This window comes from Crocodylus siamensis, chromosome 1 (assembly GCF_052110815.1).
Source record: "Crocodylus siamensis isolate JL-2025a chromosome 1, ASM5211081v1, whole genome shotgun sequence".
Lineage (NCBI taxonomy): Eukaryota > Metazoa > Chordata > Crocodylia > Crocodylidae > Crocodylus > Crocodylus siamensis.
In genome coordinates this window covers 224,839,790-224,857,099 of record NC_143395.1, presented here as the reverse complement: position 1 = coordinate 224,857,099, position 17,310 = coordinate 224,839,790, and the positions used below count along the sequence as shown (strand labels likewise).

The 17,310-nt window shown below is 42.6% G+C and overlaps 1 protein-coding gene across 1 annotated transcript in view; it reads right to left on the bottom strand.

The window, feature by feature from the left end:
• Positions 1 to 5,701: 5,701 nt before the first annotated feature.
• Positions 5,702 to 17,310, bottom strand: part of MYH15 (myosin heavy chain 15) — a 68,485-nt gene continuing 56,876 nt past the window's right edge. The window contains exons 35-42 of the mRNA XM_090058019.1: positions 14,091 to 14,283; positions 13,369 to 13,572; positions 12,529 to 12,654; positions 11,298 to 11,468; positions 10,728 to 10,832; positions 9,930 to 10,025; positions 9,284 to 9,421; positions 5,702 to 5,840 (exon numbers count right to left, since the gene is read on the bottom strand). Of these exons, the coding sequence (XP_089914145.1) occupies positions 5,823 to 5,840; positions 9,284 to 9,421; positions 9,930 to 10,025; positions 10,728 to 10,832; positions 11,298 to 11,468; positions 12,529 to 12,654; positions 13,369 to 13,572; positions 14,091 to 14,283 (1,051 nt within the window). The 3' untranslated portion in view covers positions 5,702 to 5,822. The remainder of the gene's footprint in view (positions 5,841 to 9,283; positions 9,422 to 9,929; positions 10,026 to 10,727; positions 10,833 to 11,297; positions 11,469 to 12,528; positions 12,655 to 13,368; positions 13,573 to 14,090; positions 14,284 to 17,310) is intronic.

Sequence of the window (17,310 nt, the reverse complement as noted above, 5' to 3'; positions counted from 1 at the left end):
ATATTACTGAATCGTTCCTGAAAAAGCAAATCAATGGGAGTATTCATGGCTTTGGACATTACACCAGATACTGTGATTACAGGATTGGGCCATTAAGCTTCTTTTTGAGACACCCACCCACCCATGCTATAAATAAGAGAATAGCCAGAACTCAGAACTGAAATGAAGGAAGTAAATGTAAAGTGGCATGCTTTCAACTATATGGATTTAAAATGTATTTAAGAGTTTTAAGCTGTATTCTTTTGAGACTGCAGAATACTGGAGGTAATATAAAAATTATTTTAATTTAAGTGTAGGATTATGATAATATTAAAGGACATAGCAGCATGGGTCTCACCTGAATTACAATTTTATGAATTAGAAACTAGAAGACAAATGAATAGATCTACACTTGGGGGGACTATTGTATGCATTGGCTACGTGCAGATATTTGGGAGGGTTAGGGGGGAAGTTAGAAGTGTTAAAAGTGGCTAACCTATTTAAGGTATGTCGGAAAGGGGAAGCTAGTGGTGGGGGTGGTTGAGAGGATTGGGTGGGGAGAAGCAGGATCTGGCAGGGGAGGAATTGGTGAGCAAGCAGGATCTGTGGGGGTATGGGGGAATCAGGTGGCGTCTGTAGGAGGAAGGGTGGGGGAGATAGCGTCTGGAGAGGGATGGAGGGGGCAGGCAGTGTCTGCAAGAGGAATGGGGGCAGGTAGCATCCACGGGAGCAACCAGGGGGCAGGCAGGGTGCATGGTGGGATGGTGAGGTCTAGGAGGGTTTGGCAGGATCAGAAGGGCTGACAGGGTCCTCAGGGAGGCTTTTGGGGAACAAGGTGCTCTCCAAACCCTCCCCCCCTCAGCAAACCTACCCTGGAGCAAAATAGATTAGATTGGGTAGCCATTTTTTACATGATCTCCCTAATCCCTGCAATGTCTGCACTTAGCCATTAAGTAAACAGTATCAGCTTTCTAATTTAACCTTATGAAATTAATCAGAAATATATATTTTTAGAAAAAAGGACAAGGACAAACACCAAACTAGCTGTAATGATCACCAGCAGTGTGGTCACCGCAGTCAGCTTTGTTGCCGTCATCACTGCTATATATATATATTGCCTTCCAAAGGTTCGTATGACTGTGAGTGTTAGAAAACTCCCCTCCACACACTTTACTACAGGATTTGTATAAAAATACAACTCCAGATGTTAAGGTCAAACCAGAATGTGGACATTTGCCAAAATAACTTTGGGTTAAAAAACTGGCAAAAGACAGGAAATGTAAAATGAAAAAAAGGAAAAAGTTGTAGTGAATATTTCCCTCTTCCAGCCACTTCCTGTGGCTGGCAGGCAGCCCTCATGCCCTCTGTGCACAGTTTTTGGGTTGCAGTACTTTGGGTGGTGCCTTGGCCAAGTGTTTCTCTTGAGCATCACATTGTACTTAGCTGAATTATAAATGCCAGAACAAGGTTGAGCAAAAAATCAAAATTAAGAGGAAAAATTCATTCAAGCATATCTAGGTTGCACAATGGCAAAAAAAAAAAAATTCTGAGTTTGCCTAGTTTGTATCATATCAAAGCAGCAGCAGATACTTACATCTCCAGAAAGTATTTTGTCTATTCCTGACTCCAGGGGCACTCCTGGTAGCCCAGTCAGGGAAGGGTGGATCCTAATTCCCTTCTAACCTTTTCTAAGCTTGTCAGTATTTCACCATATTTAGCTTGTCATGTTACCAAAATTACCTCAGTTCATTTTTTTTTCTGTCCACAGAAAAGACATGCTAATCAAAACAGGAGTGAGAGAAATAGTTTTCCACCTTAACAAGTAAGGAGTATTTTGTCTTTCAGCTTGCTCCTAGGCCTTAAAATAAATCCAACTGATTTCAGATCTGAGCTTGTGTATGCTCTGGGATGTCATTGCTACCTCTGATGTGGATTGTGTTCTTAAAGATCATCTGTAAGCAAGAGAGGGAGTATGTAGATCCTGGGATCCTGTGTCTGTATTTTAGGTCGTTGGAGTTTATCCATAACTGCCCTTAGTAGCCTGGGGCTTGCTTATTAGTATTCTATTGTCTTCCATATTTATTTCATGCATCTGTAAGTGAGGAATGCAAACACCCATACTGTTGATTTCTTGAGTAACAGTTTCCAAAGCTTGTGGATGTTCTCTTTCCATGGAGACTCATGACTAGGCTCTGGAAGGCTGCCATGGAAGGCTCTGCCCTCTGGCAGAGCCAAACTGCGTAAGCCTCAGGGTAGAATATACCGAGAATGACAATCTAAGAATAAAGATGTCTTTATAAAACCAGATTTTCAACCATTTTAAGTTGGCATAGATGCATTAACCTCAAGCAAGCAGTGCCTATTTACAGCATTCTGTTGTTCTTATGTGGTACCTAACACAACAGTATTTTGTTCTGTTTAGAATAGGAAAGAGTAGTTTCTCATGGCGTGTATTTTCCTCCCTGCTATTCTCCCATCCTAATGCAGAGATTTTCAGTGTTGTGGTCTTAATTCCTGCACTGGAGCTCTGTAAGACTCCCTACCATTGTGAGTGGGGTATTGAGACAGACCCACCCTAGCTCTCCATTTTATTGTTAATTCTACTGTACTCTGGATACCAAAAGAAAACAAAGCAACTTGCTGTTTTGCTTTGAGCTCCTACTAGCTCAATCCGGACAATGGTTTCCTCTGAGACTATCTACTCGTTTTGCATAGGGACCATTATGGTTTCATTTTCAAACTTTTTGTTAAGGATACATAATCCTGGCTTGAGGGGTAACTTCTAGCCCAAGCCTACTCCCCTTAGCTTGGAAGTTCTTCTGCACTAAATTCCCCAGCAGTTTGTCCCTCCCTTCAATGTGTTTCAGATTCACCCAAATGCTCCAGAGCAAGCACAAGAAACAGTCTCAAAATTCCCTGTTTCTGATGCCTAAAATTACAGCCAAACATAGGAAGGAAGTAGTGGGACGACTTGTTCCTAAGGTGACTCTAGGAAGCTTCCCTTCTTTGTTCCTTTTTTTAGATTTATCAGTTTACTTTATTTGTCCTATTGTCCAGTGTGTCACCAACAAGCAGAGGGCTAGTTGAGCATAACCTTCAGGGTTGCTGTCAACAGAGATATAAAGATATACACAGAATAGAGATGCTGGGTAGAGAACTCATGTAACAGGTCTTCTAATTACCACAGCCCTGTATTTGCTGTCAGCAAGCACCAGACACAATGGCAACAGGATCTTTGGAGTGAGAATTAAAGCTATCCTAGTGTGTTGTATGTAGTGGACAGGAGAAGGCTGGATGGAAAAGGAGTGGAGAGACAGAGAGAGAAATGGAAAGAGAATGGGTACAAGAGAGAATGAGAAAGAGAGAGCGAGAGACAGTGAGAGAGAGAGCAAGGAAGAGTGAACGAGAGCGAGCCTGAGCGAGAAAGAGCGAGCGAGCATGTGCACTTACGAGCAATGTGGAATAATCCCATCATTTATGTATTAATATAGTTGTTATAAGTTAAATAGTTTAAAGGTCATGTAAGTGTCCAGTAGTCTACTAGGGGCAAGCATTACAAATATTAAACTAGGAAATAATTTTTATCTAACCTAAATTAAGTGTGTGTGTTGGGGTGGGGTTGCTTGGACCATTTTTGGACCATTTTGCTTGGACCATTTCTATCATTCCTGCTATTTCTGAACAAGGAGACATTTAATTATTCCCTAATCTGACTTGAGCAAAAAGTGGCTAACATGCCCATCAGCTCCTTGAGGTTTTCTTAGTGACCTTGCTGCTCAAAGACCAATGACACATTGTGGGTAGCCTCCAATACCCTAGAACAAGACATTTCATTATAATATCAATAATATGATCAATAATATAATTTCATTATAATATCAATTAATTACACCCCATTACTGGTCCTCTGATATATTGTGATCTACTACTGGCTCCAATTTATTGTTGTTTCTCTTGGTACCTTTGGTAGAGAGAATCAAGAAAGGTGCCTGAAGAGAGAAGGGACTGAATAGCATAAGAAATTAAGGGAAATTAATACTCATAATATTTACACAGTAGGAAATAAACAAGGGAATGAACACACTATGTAAAACTACATCTTTTGGCACAGTTTAAAGTAATCAAAATGGCCTAAAATTAGAAAGGGCCGAATTTAATACAATTTAAGTAAGACTGTTTACATCTGAATTTACCTCAGTCAGTCATTTTGTTTTGCAAATTATTCAGATAAATAAAACACTTTTTTTAGCATAAGCAAAGGAGGAGAAATATTCTTGCCTCTTCCATCCATTCCCCCTTTTGGCATCTGTGATTTTGCCTGACTAACATAAACACTGGAAAGTGTACTTGTGTTTCTGATCTTGAACCCACCCAGTGCCTTCTAATTTTTACATATTTGCTAGATGTAACAAACTTTGTCTTTTCTATATGTTGCAGAAGAGGAATCATCATCAAAATGTTCCTTTGAATTCAACAATATAACCTCCTCATCAATATAACTGTTATCTAAAGACACAGCCCAAGATAAATTTGAAAAAAAGGAAGAGAATTCTTCAAAATGATGTATTCCATCTATATTGATAGTTGTATTATGAAACAAACATAGAAGTACCTTTATGCACTGACTTACTGATTGGGCAGATGAAAAGCAGAGTATCACAAAGACTCATCCTGGACTATTTGAACAAAGTTTTAGGAAACATGATAAAAATCTTTTTTACCAAAGCAGTGAGAAAAGACTCTTCCTCTTTACAATTTGTATATGGCTATTTTAAGAAAACTTGAAGAGGGGTTGAGGTAGTCCTTAATCTCCCTGGAAAATAGATTCATAAATGTTTGGGTTGGGAGGGACCTCAGTAGATCATTGAGTCCAACCCCCTAAACCTGAGCAGGACAGAGCGCTGGGGTCAGTAAGGGCATTGTCTCATTTAGTGTAAACATTTTACTGAATACTCTTCATCATCTGCCAATGTAGATAGGTGAGTTTCTAGTCACCATTCTCTGTGCGTGTTCATGTATTTGGCACACAAAACACAGAAACAGTTAACCATTGTCATAAACTGCTCTAAAAGACACGGCTTCACAAAATTAAAGTTGTTAGAATCTGAGACTTTTCACACACTATTTTCCATTGCAGAGATAACACAACCTTCTACCCAACCACTCTTATACTTTCAACTTTTCAAAGCAGAAGCGCTCACGTCGTGGCCTTGTCAGATTCTAATGAATCTGCGAATTCTGCTAACCACCTGTCATCAACCGTCTCACACAGGACATGAGAAGAAGAAGAAAACGTTCATAAAGAAGCCCTGCCCAGGAGTCCCTGTGTCTTGTTTTATGCCTGCTTTGGCATTCAATGATACTGTAGAAAACTTGCAGGTCAATATGTTGACTGTGGGGGATGAACTGCCAGTGGGTCCCCAGGCAGTACCATATTCTGGTAAGGAACTTGGAAGCCAGGATGAGTGTGAATAATTGCAAAGGGCCACATATGTGTAGAGGATTGCTTTAACCATTAGATAATACTGCTTTAAAAATCCCAACATGAGGATGGCAGACTGCAAGGATTTGTACATGTGCGTAGGTTTGTTTAATTGCATTACTGCCACTTGGGATTTGTTTCAAATGAATGAACAGGGCAGTCAGCAGGATTTAATCATTTTTTGATCCCTGGGGCTAGCCCCCGAATAGCACAATAGAAGGAAAAGCACTGCACAGGCTGTTTTGAGTTTGAATATATTTATTTCTTTAGATGCCTGGTTTATTTTGCTTTCAGTTGTGTAGCTGATTTTACAATGCATCAAACACATCTCTGGTCTTCATTTAAGCAAAGCAAAGTGCATTTATTCTTCTTCATGAACCTGAAAATGCAATGTGTGAGAGATGTTATGATACAGTGCAGGTAACTGTGATTTATGCTAAGGAATCCTACTGACATTTTTATCTTTTAATATGAAACAAACTGTCTATTCTCTGCTGCTTTGTTGCATTACTAAATACCTACTGGACACAAATCATCAATAAAACCTGCATCACTCAATGGAGTTAAATTGATTTGTGTCAACTGTTCCCTGTCCTGGCAGTTGTTTATACATTATTAACAGCTTATAAATTTCATACAGCACTGCTGTGGACTACAACATTGTTTGCTTTGCTGCTGTGTAAACAGGGTATAATATGATTCATTCTGTTTAAGTGAAATTGGTCTGTTTCCACTAATGTCTCTATGAGCTTCTGCATAGGTCTGCACCATGTCCCTGGAGAGCTGGGAAGAGACGCTTGTGAATGTGCCCCAATCCACACACAGCGAGAACATCCTGCACTTCGATGCTCTGTGTGCCACAGGCCAAGATCTCAAGAGCAGCTATGGGGAAGGGGAGGATGCTTTTGTTGGGGATGGGAGGTGAAAGGGGAAGTGATATGATAGCTCTGCGACAATATTTGGGCTCAACTCATGCAAATATCCCTTCCTGGGCATGCCAGAAATGCAGTGTAGACAGATCCTGCATTCCTCTGTCATCTCAGATTGCCACTCTAATTAAAGTGCCTGCAGCATGACAGGGATCAGTGTTCCCGCGTTGAAAAATGGCAGTGGGGCACTTTAACTAAAGCTCATTAAACGAGCTTTAGTTAAAGCACCCCCACCGCCACTTTTCAGCATGGGGATACTGATACACATGACGCTGGAGTCTGCTGGAGCCCAGTAATTACCACACTCCAGCAGACTCAATTAATCAAGTCTGCTCCGTGTACTGTAATTACAGTGCGTTGGAGCAGCCTTGCTGCATGTGTATACCCATAGTGACTAACTTGCCACAGAGGTCATTTAGTCCATGTTCATAGCAAGTTGGTAGTGGACATTTATGTGGATAACATCATCCAGAGTTACAATGGTATATAAGGTATCAGGATTTAAAACAACCCCTGAACATGAAAGATGAATCCTATCTAGGGGTGTTCTAGATCATTCTTGTATATCTGATACTGTCCTGGCTGGGGGCTGGACAAGATGGACCTTTGGTCTGATCCAGTTTGACAGTACTTACATTTGGAAATCTCAGCTGTGCCCCCACCCTTTTATTTTATAATTTATTTTATTTTTGAACACCCACAGTTGTTTCTTCCCTGAGATTTTACTAACATGCCTCAGGGAGTCTATCCTCCTCCTGTCTTCCTTCTCATTTTCTAACAATTCTTTCCTCTTCCCTTGTCCTCTGTCAGCAAGGTGAAAACCAAACTGCTTACCTTCCCTTTCCTGAGTCTCCATCACTGCTAACAACTGACAGTACTACTATCTTCCCTGGGACTCAGGCCCACCCTCTGCCCTGCTCCAAACATCCAAGTCGCATCTAAATCTACCACTATCCCCACCTCAACACTGCCAATGCTTGTCCTTTTCTTTCCTTCTTTCAGACGCAACACTCATGTAGGCCCTTAGCTCTTGCACCCTCCTCCTCTCTGGTCTCCCATTAACCTCTGTTTCAAGCAGGTTTCAAACAACCAGCTTCTTCACAAACCAGTCACTTCCCACCCCTCTCTTTGGAAAGCCTTTCAGAAGCCTCTGCTTCCTCTCGCTTCAGCTCAAGCATAGCAGCTTCCAGAAGCTCAGTCAACCTGAACCTCCCAACTTAATCTGATTTTGCTCTTGCTGCATGTAGCCCTCCACTGATTTTTGCTCTGCTGGTGTTCTCACCCCTGTGAACCGATCGTCAGCTTCTCACATAACCATGCACCCCTATATTACTTCTCTGGATAGCACAGACTCACTATGCTTGTTAATGTGCTTACCCTCTGTAGCCCCTTTACCCACTCAGTGTTTAAGCCCTTTGAGTCACAGAGGCTGTGCCTTTAGAGCAAAACAAGCTGCCAAGAAAAAACAGGCATCCTGTTCTCCTTAACCTCCATCTCTTTGTGCATAGAATAAATGTACTTATCTCAAATTAGTTGGGGGGTGCTATAGATACCGAGCAATTACACTCAACTAAATGTATTGTTTAATCCAGTAACACATGAATAGTGTAAATCAGTGGTTCCCAAACCGTGGGTTGTGACCCAAAATGGGGTCATAACAGCAATGGATGGGGTCATGGTGCAGCATTCTCTCCCACACCAGTCCCCGCCTGCTGGGCTGCAGAGACCTGGGGGAATGGCAGCAGGGTGGGGAGCTCCAAACCCGCAGTAAGCAGCCTGCATCCTCCCCACTGCCACGTGCTATGCTCTGGCCGTGCCAGCCACAGTGGAGGGGACAGTGGGGCGGGGAAGCCAGGCTTTGAGGTCCGGCCACAGCAGCTGCTGCTTCTTGTCAGTGGCAGTCAGGCCTTAGGCTTTGCTGGGTTGGGGGGGCAGGGGGCTGTGGGCCTTGGCCCTAGGGAGAATGGGGGGCTGTGGATCGGGAGTGAGGGACACCAACAGTGGTTGTGGGGGGCTGCGAGTTGGGAATGAGGGGTCATGCTGAGGAAATGGGGTCATGCTAAGGAGAAGTTTGGAAAGCACTGGTATAAATGATATTGCTCTAGAAACTTAATTGAAATAAAAGACAATTCTTGTCAATTAATCTGTGTGACAGCTTTACTTTGTGTCTCTGCTGAATTCTCATGTATTTCATGGAAAATATGTGGCCACAGAATGGACAACATAGGGGAAAGCAAAGGGCAAGAAGAAAGGAGAAAGGGCAACTTCTTCTCATTCTGGCTAGAACAGAACAGTTTCTTTTTGCCACTGACTCTGGGGCTGCTTATCCAGAACATATCCCCTAAAACCTAGAGCCTGTTTAGATAATATTTTTACATCAGATGGAGAACAAAATGAAGATGATTCCAGCTCCTGCTTTCAGTAAATCATGTAGGTGTAAGAATGGATCTATCACCCAGTTGCCATTAGGGAAAATCAAAGATAATCAGGAGCTTTTCAAGCTGTTTCATTTTTCTTCAACCCCAGGTAGAAATCCACATAGTAACAGAAATGAGATGGTGCTTTTAAAATAGCCACTCTCAGAAATGAGTTTTCTACCTAAATGTGTTGGGGAAAAGCTTCTCTGGCTTGCAGCTGCTTAACTATCTAGGACTGTGTTGGTGTATGTTAGGAACACATTGCTTTGATGTCTCATAAGCTGTAGTTTTAATTTCAAAACCTTTGCTTTAACGGAAACAAAATAAGACAAATATTGGACAAATAATAGATCCAAATTAGACAAATATGTGGATCTAAAATATAGGATGGAATTATTTCCCTCACCTTATGTGTATACGTGTATACAAGCCAGTGGGAATTATAGACTCATTCATGTTGCAGAAAAATGCCATACCTTTTTAATGCCAATATCTCTTGTCTTGGACCTCAGTTTATTAACCTGGGATTCAGCTATTTCAGCCCTTTCTTCAGCATCATCCAGTTCATGTTGCTGTTTCCTGTATTTTCCCAGATACATATTGGCTTGTGCTTCCTATTGAAAAAAAGCATGAGAGGAGTTTCCCCGCTCTAAGTTTGAAAGTACTGTCTTCAATTCCAACATCAGCAGCAAATGTGACTAAGCATAAATGTATAGGGCACGTAAACAAACTTTGAAAAGTTAGTTTTACACTGTAAGGGTTTTGGTGTCCCAATAGTATTAGTGGAGGGAATCTCTCCAATTACCATATCCTTTCAAATAGGGAGAAAAATAAAGGGGAACCACCTTACAGGCATTTTTCAGGTATCACAAAATCCAAGCTGCTGTACATGACATTCTGAATAATTCAAATCTCTTGGGGAAAGCAGCAACAGCCCCTGAAAATCTATTTACACTACAGGATATAAAGCCCCAAGTGCTGTTTAAACACTGAGCCCTAGGGAATGAACAGTATAAATCAGAATGAGGCAGCTCTTCAAGGAAGCTGATGAATAAGGTTTGAATATGTCTCGATAAGACTGAAAAAAAGAAATGCCACGTAACATCTACACCTATCACTTACAGCCTCCTCAGCTTGGTGCTTGTAGCTTTTCACTTTTAATTGCAGTTTATCAATTAGATCCTGCATCCTGGCCAGGTTCTTCTTGTCTTCCTCTGACTAGAGCAAACAAACAGAAAAAAAATCTTAATATACAGGCCCAAGGGCTGGGGACATTCCAAAGTGAACCTGTTATGGATAATATTCATATGACACTGGAAATAAAAATCTTTGAAATTGAAAAGAGTTCAGATAGGATCACTCTGTTAGCAGATGAGAAAAATTTCCCTGGGCTGTTCTGAATAACAGTAAAAGTGACACAGTGAATGGAAGAGAATATATACGTATTTATGAAGTATCATGACTAAATGCTCCAACTCCCACAAAAGGATGATGCAGAGATGATAAAATGTAGGTCTCCTGTACTCTGTGAAAGTAGTACTGTGCTACCAGAGCTCACAGAATCTTATCAGCCCATGACAAGGACAAAAGTAAGTCTAATATCCTTTTATTCCTCTTTGCAGAGTCAGAGCAGAGGGAGACAGCTGGAGTTTTTTTCTTCTCCTACAGCAACAGAAATGCTATCCAAGGCTCCTCCTCTGCAGATTTAATTTGGCATTATAACAATGCCAGATTCCTGACTATGCCAACCCTCCTACAAAAGCTAACGATGGCTTATGTGAACTGATTGTAACATGGGAAATAAGGGGTTTTCTACAGCTTCCCTAACACATGCAACTGCTGTCTGATAAAGAACACATTTCATTCCAGGGACTGGCTGTTTTGTGTAATATCCAGAGTGCATGGGCTTTGCAGGAGTACCTGATAAGTCAGCTCTTTTATGCGTCTTTCAAACTTGCGGACACCTTTCTGAGCATCTGAATTGCGACGGAGTTCATTCTCAAGTTCATTTTCCAGCTCACGAACCTGCAAGGAAAGAAGCCTTATGATTCCACAGGATTCAAGCAGCAAGACGAGTACTGTAATATGGAGTGTGCCCAACACACCAGATGCTGACCAAACATACAAAACAAGCTACAGAGTTTATAACCTAAGAAAGGATTGTAGAGGATTTGATCATTTTAGAACACATAAGTTACTTTGAACATGGCGTTCATCATATTCATATACACAGAGTTACCTAAAACGACCACACTGCCATGCCAAACAAGGTGAAAAGGGAGAAAGACTGTCCATATCTGGTCTGGATGTAACTTGTCATATGGCCAACTCACATAACTCATTATTTGATCCCTAAATGGTCTCTTTGAAGATCATAAGTGGATGCAGAGGCTACCTGCAAAGGCCACCCAAAACAACCATTTTGCCCAAGTCCTGTAAAGACTCTGAAAGGGGGATAGTGTGGTCCTTGGTTCAGGATAGAAAACTTACCCTGGATTCCAGTTTCTGGATCTGCTTCTTGCCACCTTTCAGGGCTATTTGTTCTGCTTCATCCAGTCTCTTTTGTAGGTCTTTAATAGTCTGCTCCATGTTCTTTTTCATTCGCTCCAAGTGAGCGCTAGTATCCTGCTCTTTTTTAAGCTCCTCAGCCATCATTGCTGCCTAAAGTAAAACAGTACATCACACTGAAGACTGTAAGACTGGAATAATTTCCTAAGAGAAGCAGGGAAAGCCCCATTGCTCAAGTCATTTAGTATAAGGCTGGACAATGTACTTGAGGACTTTCTATAAAACCCTGCATTGCTGAAGGGGAAGGGATACCTTTTTCCACCTATCTTCTACTGTCACGATCTAACATCTGCTTTCTTACTTTAATACCTGCATGGGATTGGCATATCAGGCCATGGAGGTTGATTCTAAAAGTTGCTGCATTAACAAACTTGACAAGTCTGAACTTGTCCATGCATCCTTTGTACAAGCAGAGTCTGAGCAGCAGTAATAGGGAATATTGCCAGTCTGTGTCAACAATAGACTTCACCTCCAGCTATGAGGGATCTGGGACCAGAAGTTCAGTCTCCATGTTGTCTTCAGTTTGGGGACATTTTGTTGATTTTTTTAACAAGGAAGCCATTTCTGACCTGAGGTGTGTCCATATCATCCAAACCAAGCTACATGTCTAGTGCAGGTCACTCAACAACCATCAGAAGGTAAAAATGTTTAGTCATTACCAGATTGGGCTGGAGTTGAACTGGTGACAATGACTGGTCTCTGTAGACCTGGAGAAGATCACCCTTATGGCTTGTGAGAAACAACAATGGTTAAGGCTTAAAGGGGAATGCTGCTTCTTATAACTGAGTCTTTCTTTTTTTGCTCTTTGATCTACATGCCAGACAGGAAGGTAGTTGAGGGACCAAATGTCTCATCATGTCCAGACAAAGACCCAGCTGCCTCAGAGATGTTGTGACCCAAAACAGATCTCAAAGATCAGTGAGGGCATGCTCTGTCTTGGGGAAAAGAAACCAACCAGGGAGCACTTTTCTCTCCTTTTCTTCAACCTCTTTTCACCAGACTGCATCGATTGCTTTTAGACAGTGGTGGTGTTCATTTAAAAATCAGAGGTATTTTTTACAGTGACCGAAGTGGCCATTTAGGTCTGCCTAACTTAGTCCTCAAAAGATAGTGCTGTGTACGCTGGAGAAAAGGGAACAAGGAGTTTATTTACATCAGTGATTGCTTTCTTGGCTTTTTCTTCAGCATTCCTGCACTCCTGTATTGCCTCCTCTACTTCATTCTGCATCTGACTGATGTCTGCCTCCAGCTTCTTCTTCTGACCAATTAGGCTTGTGTTCTTTAAAAAAGAAAAAGAAGAGAGATACGAATTGGGGGGGGGGAGGAGGAAGAGGGTAGAAGGGAGACAGATTATGAGGGGCATTGATTAATTAAACCTATTCAAACCTATATCCAAGGATCATCAGTGGATTACAGCTAAGAGCTGGAAGAGACTATCTGTTATAGACGACACATGCCTTGTAGAAGGCACATGGCTGTAAATATTGGTACTTGGTAATAAAAAGAAAACTGAAGCAATAAACAAATGAAGTTTGTTCATCAGTGGTGAACTACAGGCCAATAATTAGTTATTCTAAAAGACAATTAAAACTAAAATCCCGTATTATGGATGCAGTTCAGGAGCCAACACAGTATATGTTAACTGTGTAAATGTTGCTAGTGCATGATGAGCTTTCATAGAATCCTAGTAATGAACTATTTTGTGATTAGCTCATTTGAGATTGGAAAGATAACCCTTGTGTACAAGGCTGTGCTCTCCAGAACCTTGCTACGGGAATGCAGCTGAATATATACTGAGCAACTCATTTCCTTCCTTAACCTTTGGGGAATTAATGAAACAGTCCTGAGATATGATCAGTGATGACTGTAGAGTTTATGGTTTTTTTGCAATTGCAAACTTTCAGTTTTCCCTGATAACTACCACTGCCCACTGCTGCTCGCTTATTATGCCTGATATATGTCACCTAGCGCAGAAAGCCCAGTGAAATCCAACCTGCGTATGCAGAAGGTTCACACGCTCAGTGGCTTCAAGTAATTCTTGCTCTGCCAGTTTACGCCCACGCTCAGTCTGGTCTAGTAAAGCCCTCAGCTCATCAAGCTCTGCCTGCAGAAGGTTGTTTCTCCTGTCAGCCACTGCTAGCTGTTCCTTCAGGTCTTCATTCAGATGACTGGAATCATCAAGCTGCACCTGCAATTCCTGTAAAAAAACCCAGCAGTATTTACCACCCATCAAAATGATACCATTTGATCTCAAGTCCTTCCTGAAAAATGCAAAAACACCAGAACATTTGGCAGGAGAGCTTGGTGTGAGACCTCATTAGCTAAATCTGCACATACTCTAGGGATGCTGACTGGTCTAACTCCCCATTGGGTAGTTACCTGTCAAAAGGAAGGTTGAAGAGTGACAATTGTGGGTTCATTGCATGACTCCTCATGAGGGGCCCTCTGTCCCTCTGGTGGAATCCAGTTCAACTGTTGTTGTCAAAATGGCACAGGCTAAAACATAGTAGCTGAGGACTGGTTATACTCCGTGCAGTGCTCTTGCATTGCACGTGGCCTTTTTGGAGCAAATTCTCTGTTTGAAATCATTATTACAGCTGTATTAACAAAAGCTCCCTCTCCCTGTGTGCTTGGGGTGACTATACTTGTTGTGTCTTAACAAAACCCAGCCCTTGCTTGCTGTTGGATGTCTTGGGTTGGTGGCTCCTTGGGTACCTTGATTTGTGCCTGCAGGATACGTGCAGACTTTGTTGCTTCACTGGCATGCCTGTTGGCATGACTGAGCTGGATTTCCATCTCATTGAGGTCTCCTTCCATCTTCTTCTTCAGCCGGATAGCCTCATTTCTGCTCTTGGCTTCTGCATCAAGGGTGGACTGTAGGGTGTCTATGGTACGCTGCTGGTTTCTCCTAGTTTTGGAGGGATATTGAGAAGACCTTGCTAAGAAATGGGCAAGGGCACTTGTTTTCTTCCCTCTGCAGAAATTTTATTCCAACAATATATTATCTCTGAGCCACTTCTAGTTTCTGTTCCATTGCTAAGTGGATGCGGTCATTCAGTGGTAGTGGGCGATGCCTCAAGTGTTTACCTATACCTATGCCTCAAGCGTTTACCTGTACCTATACTGCTTCCACAGCACTCCCAAAAATGCTCCTCTCAAGCATGCTTTTTCTGCTTATCATAAAATAAAGCCAGACAAACTATAAGTCACTTGACAAGAATGTCTGCTGACTTGTTTAGTATGCTTCTGGCACCAAATCAGTTAAGACTTTACTACACTCCCTTTCCTGTATTTCATTATCAAAGGTGAATGCTGTGATTCATATGACTAACAACAAAGTTGCATTTTGTCTTGGGCTTCTTGGCATATTTCTCTGACCAGCACCTTTAGTGAACTTCTCAAGAGCTGTTGCATAACCAGACAGTAAAACATTGTTCACGCTGACAGCAGGGCTGGAAAGTACCTATTTGATTAACCAATTTCTCCATAGATTATTCCCAGAAGTACATTTTCTAGAGTTTTCCTCAATCCAATTTTGAAAGGAGAGCAATTCTTTAGCCTATCAGGGCTCACTGTAATGGGGCAAAAAAATCCCAACACTGAAAAGGCTAGAAAAACCCTCTTCCTTCCATCTTATTACTTCCCAATATATCCCTTTCAGCCATGAGATAATCCCTCTTCCCCAGTGGTGTGCCACACCTTGGCACCGGCACTGCTTAGCTCAACTGCATATTAACACTGGAAGCTTGTCATTTTTTTCTCACAAGCCAAAGCAGGAGAGTTATACTGAATTACATTTTTTTCTGGCAGTATGTTGCCTTGTTTGCTCTTCACAGAGACATGAGGAGTGTAGATGAAGGGGGAGTGATAGTAGTGCTAAATGCAGAAGCAGAATATCTCTTTGGTTTGAGAAAGTAGGGCTTCTCCATTGCTGGTAAGAGCAGGGCTCCCTAGTCTGTTTTATTTACTTTTAGCTATGGACACAGGAGGAAAGAGTCATTTTCTTTCTCTGTGGTGTGATGTTTTTCTCTCTTACAAACACATGCCTCTTACAGACATTTGGTTTCTCTTGAGACAGTCGCTGCAGGAGAAACCACAAATGTAAGACAAAACCTTCTCCCTAGACCCTTTCCTCCACCCGAGCTGGTGCCACCCTATGTTCCTGCACATCACGTTAGGCCACATGGGTGCATCTGGCGTGGCTCCTGCCTGAGCCGGCCACATGCTGGGGACTTGGGGTGAGGGAGAGTGTGCAGGGAGAAGCAGGGAACAAAAGTTAGGTTCTCCTAACCTTTTTCCACTCACCTCTCTGCCCTTAGATCGGGGTGGGCAATTTTTGGGGCCAGAGGGTCGCTTAGGGATTTTTGGTGAGCTGTTCCAGGTGGAAGAGCAGGTGCCGACTTGGCCCGTGACAACTCACCAAGACTCCCTAAGTGGCACTGTGACCCCAGTAGTTGCCCATCCCTTCTGTAGGTGGAGGTCAAAACAACAGGAATCCTTAGTGAAACTTCATGTTAGCTTGCTTGTGAAGACAAGCTTTCCTCATATAAATGCCTCTGCACTGGTATCAAGTGAGACAAATTCTCTTTGACTAATCTACCTGGTTTTGATATGGCCCCTTACTATATTCTGAATAATGCTACTGCAGTGATGATTACATTCCCATTATAGATTCTGCATGTCTGTCTTTTAGGTAAACAGAAGAAAGTATGGGCGGTGTCATAGGGAACCCCGGCCTGACAGGGTTACAAGAGAGTGGTACAGCCCTTTTAAGAGCAAAGTCTTTATAACATGGGCAGCCAGCAGAGTAGGGGTTGAAGGACAGCCCAGTGGTCAAGTCAGCTGACTGGGACCTCAATGATGAGAAGACGGCTCAAGCCAGAGCTATATAAACCCTGGGATCGAGTCAGTCAAGGAGATCAGCCCCGAGAGATGCAGGCTGTGGAGATCGTGATGGGGGCTGTCCCCTGCCTTAAGTCTACTAGGAGGCTGGAAGCAAGTAGCTCAACCATCCTGAGAATAAGAAAGTGGAACCCAGAGACCAAGAGACACTTGTTAAAGCAAGCAAGTGGCCTTCATGTTTATCTTATAGCCAGGGTTCAAATTACACTTTGACTCTTGCGGGGTGGGGGGATCTGCAAAAAAAGTTGGACTGCCCATCATGGTGTCCTAATGAAATTGGAGACCTCCCAGGTTATGATTTTCAAATCTTATAGGGGGACTCTCGTCTCTTATGGGGGGGCTCATCCCCCTTGAACCCTGCCATAATTTGAACCCTGCAAATAGCCAGGGGGCTTCGGGTTTTATGTTACAGTTTACGCTGGTACCTTGGTTTTGGAACTAGAGGGGTGGTTTGGAGGTCCCAGTAGTGTCCTAGGGGCATGTGATTATCTTGGGTTCTGCTGGGGAGAGGGCAGGTTCAAGGCAGAGCGAGGGCTGGGACCCAGAAGCCAGGCTTAGAGTAGTGGACCTGGGCTGCAGGACCAGCTGGAGAAGAGGGGCAGAAGCCAGGAAAGCTAAAGCTCCAACGAAAGAGGGAAGACTGAGTGTGGCCTGGAAATGAAGGGACAAGTGTCCCTCCTGATTGGTGATTTAAAATCTGTGAAGTATAAAGCACGGTGTAGGGGAGGCATGGAGCCATGCAATTAGCCCTTAAGACAAAGGACCACCACCACCCAGTGTTCCTTAGAGCAAGACCAAGTCTGAAAAGCTCTGGGGCAGCCTCCATTTTGTAACTATAAAGGACATCAAGATGTGGCAGGAGAATGAAGGGGAAACTGTTCCCCCCAGAGTGAGCATGGTAAAAATGGGAATTTAGAGGTGCCCCCAGGGAGATTTTGACCACCCTAGGGGATGGCACCCTGTTACATGCTGTCAACATACTAAGAAAAAACATTAATGAAATTAAACCATCACCCAGACTTGACCTTTTCCA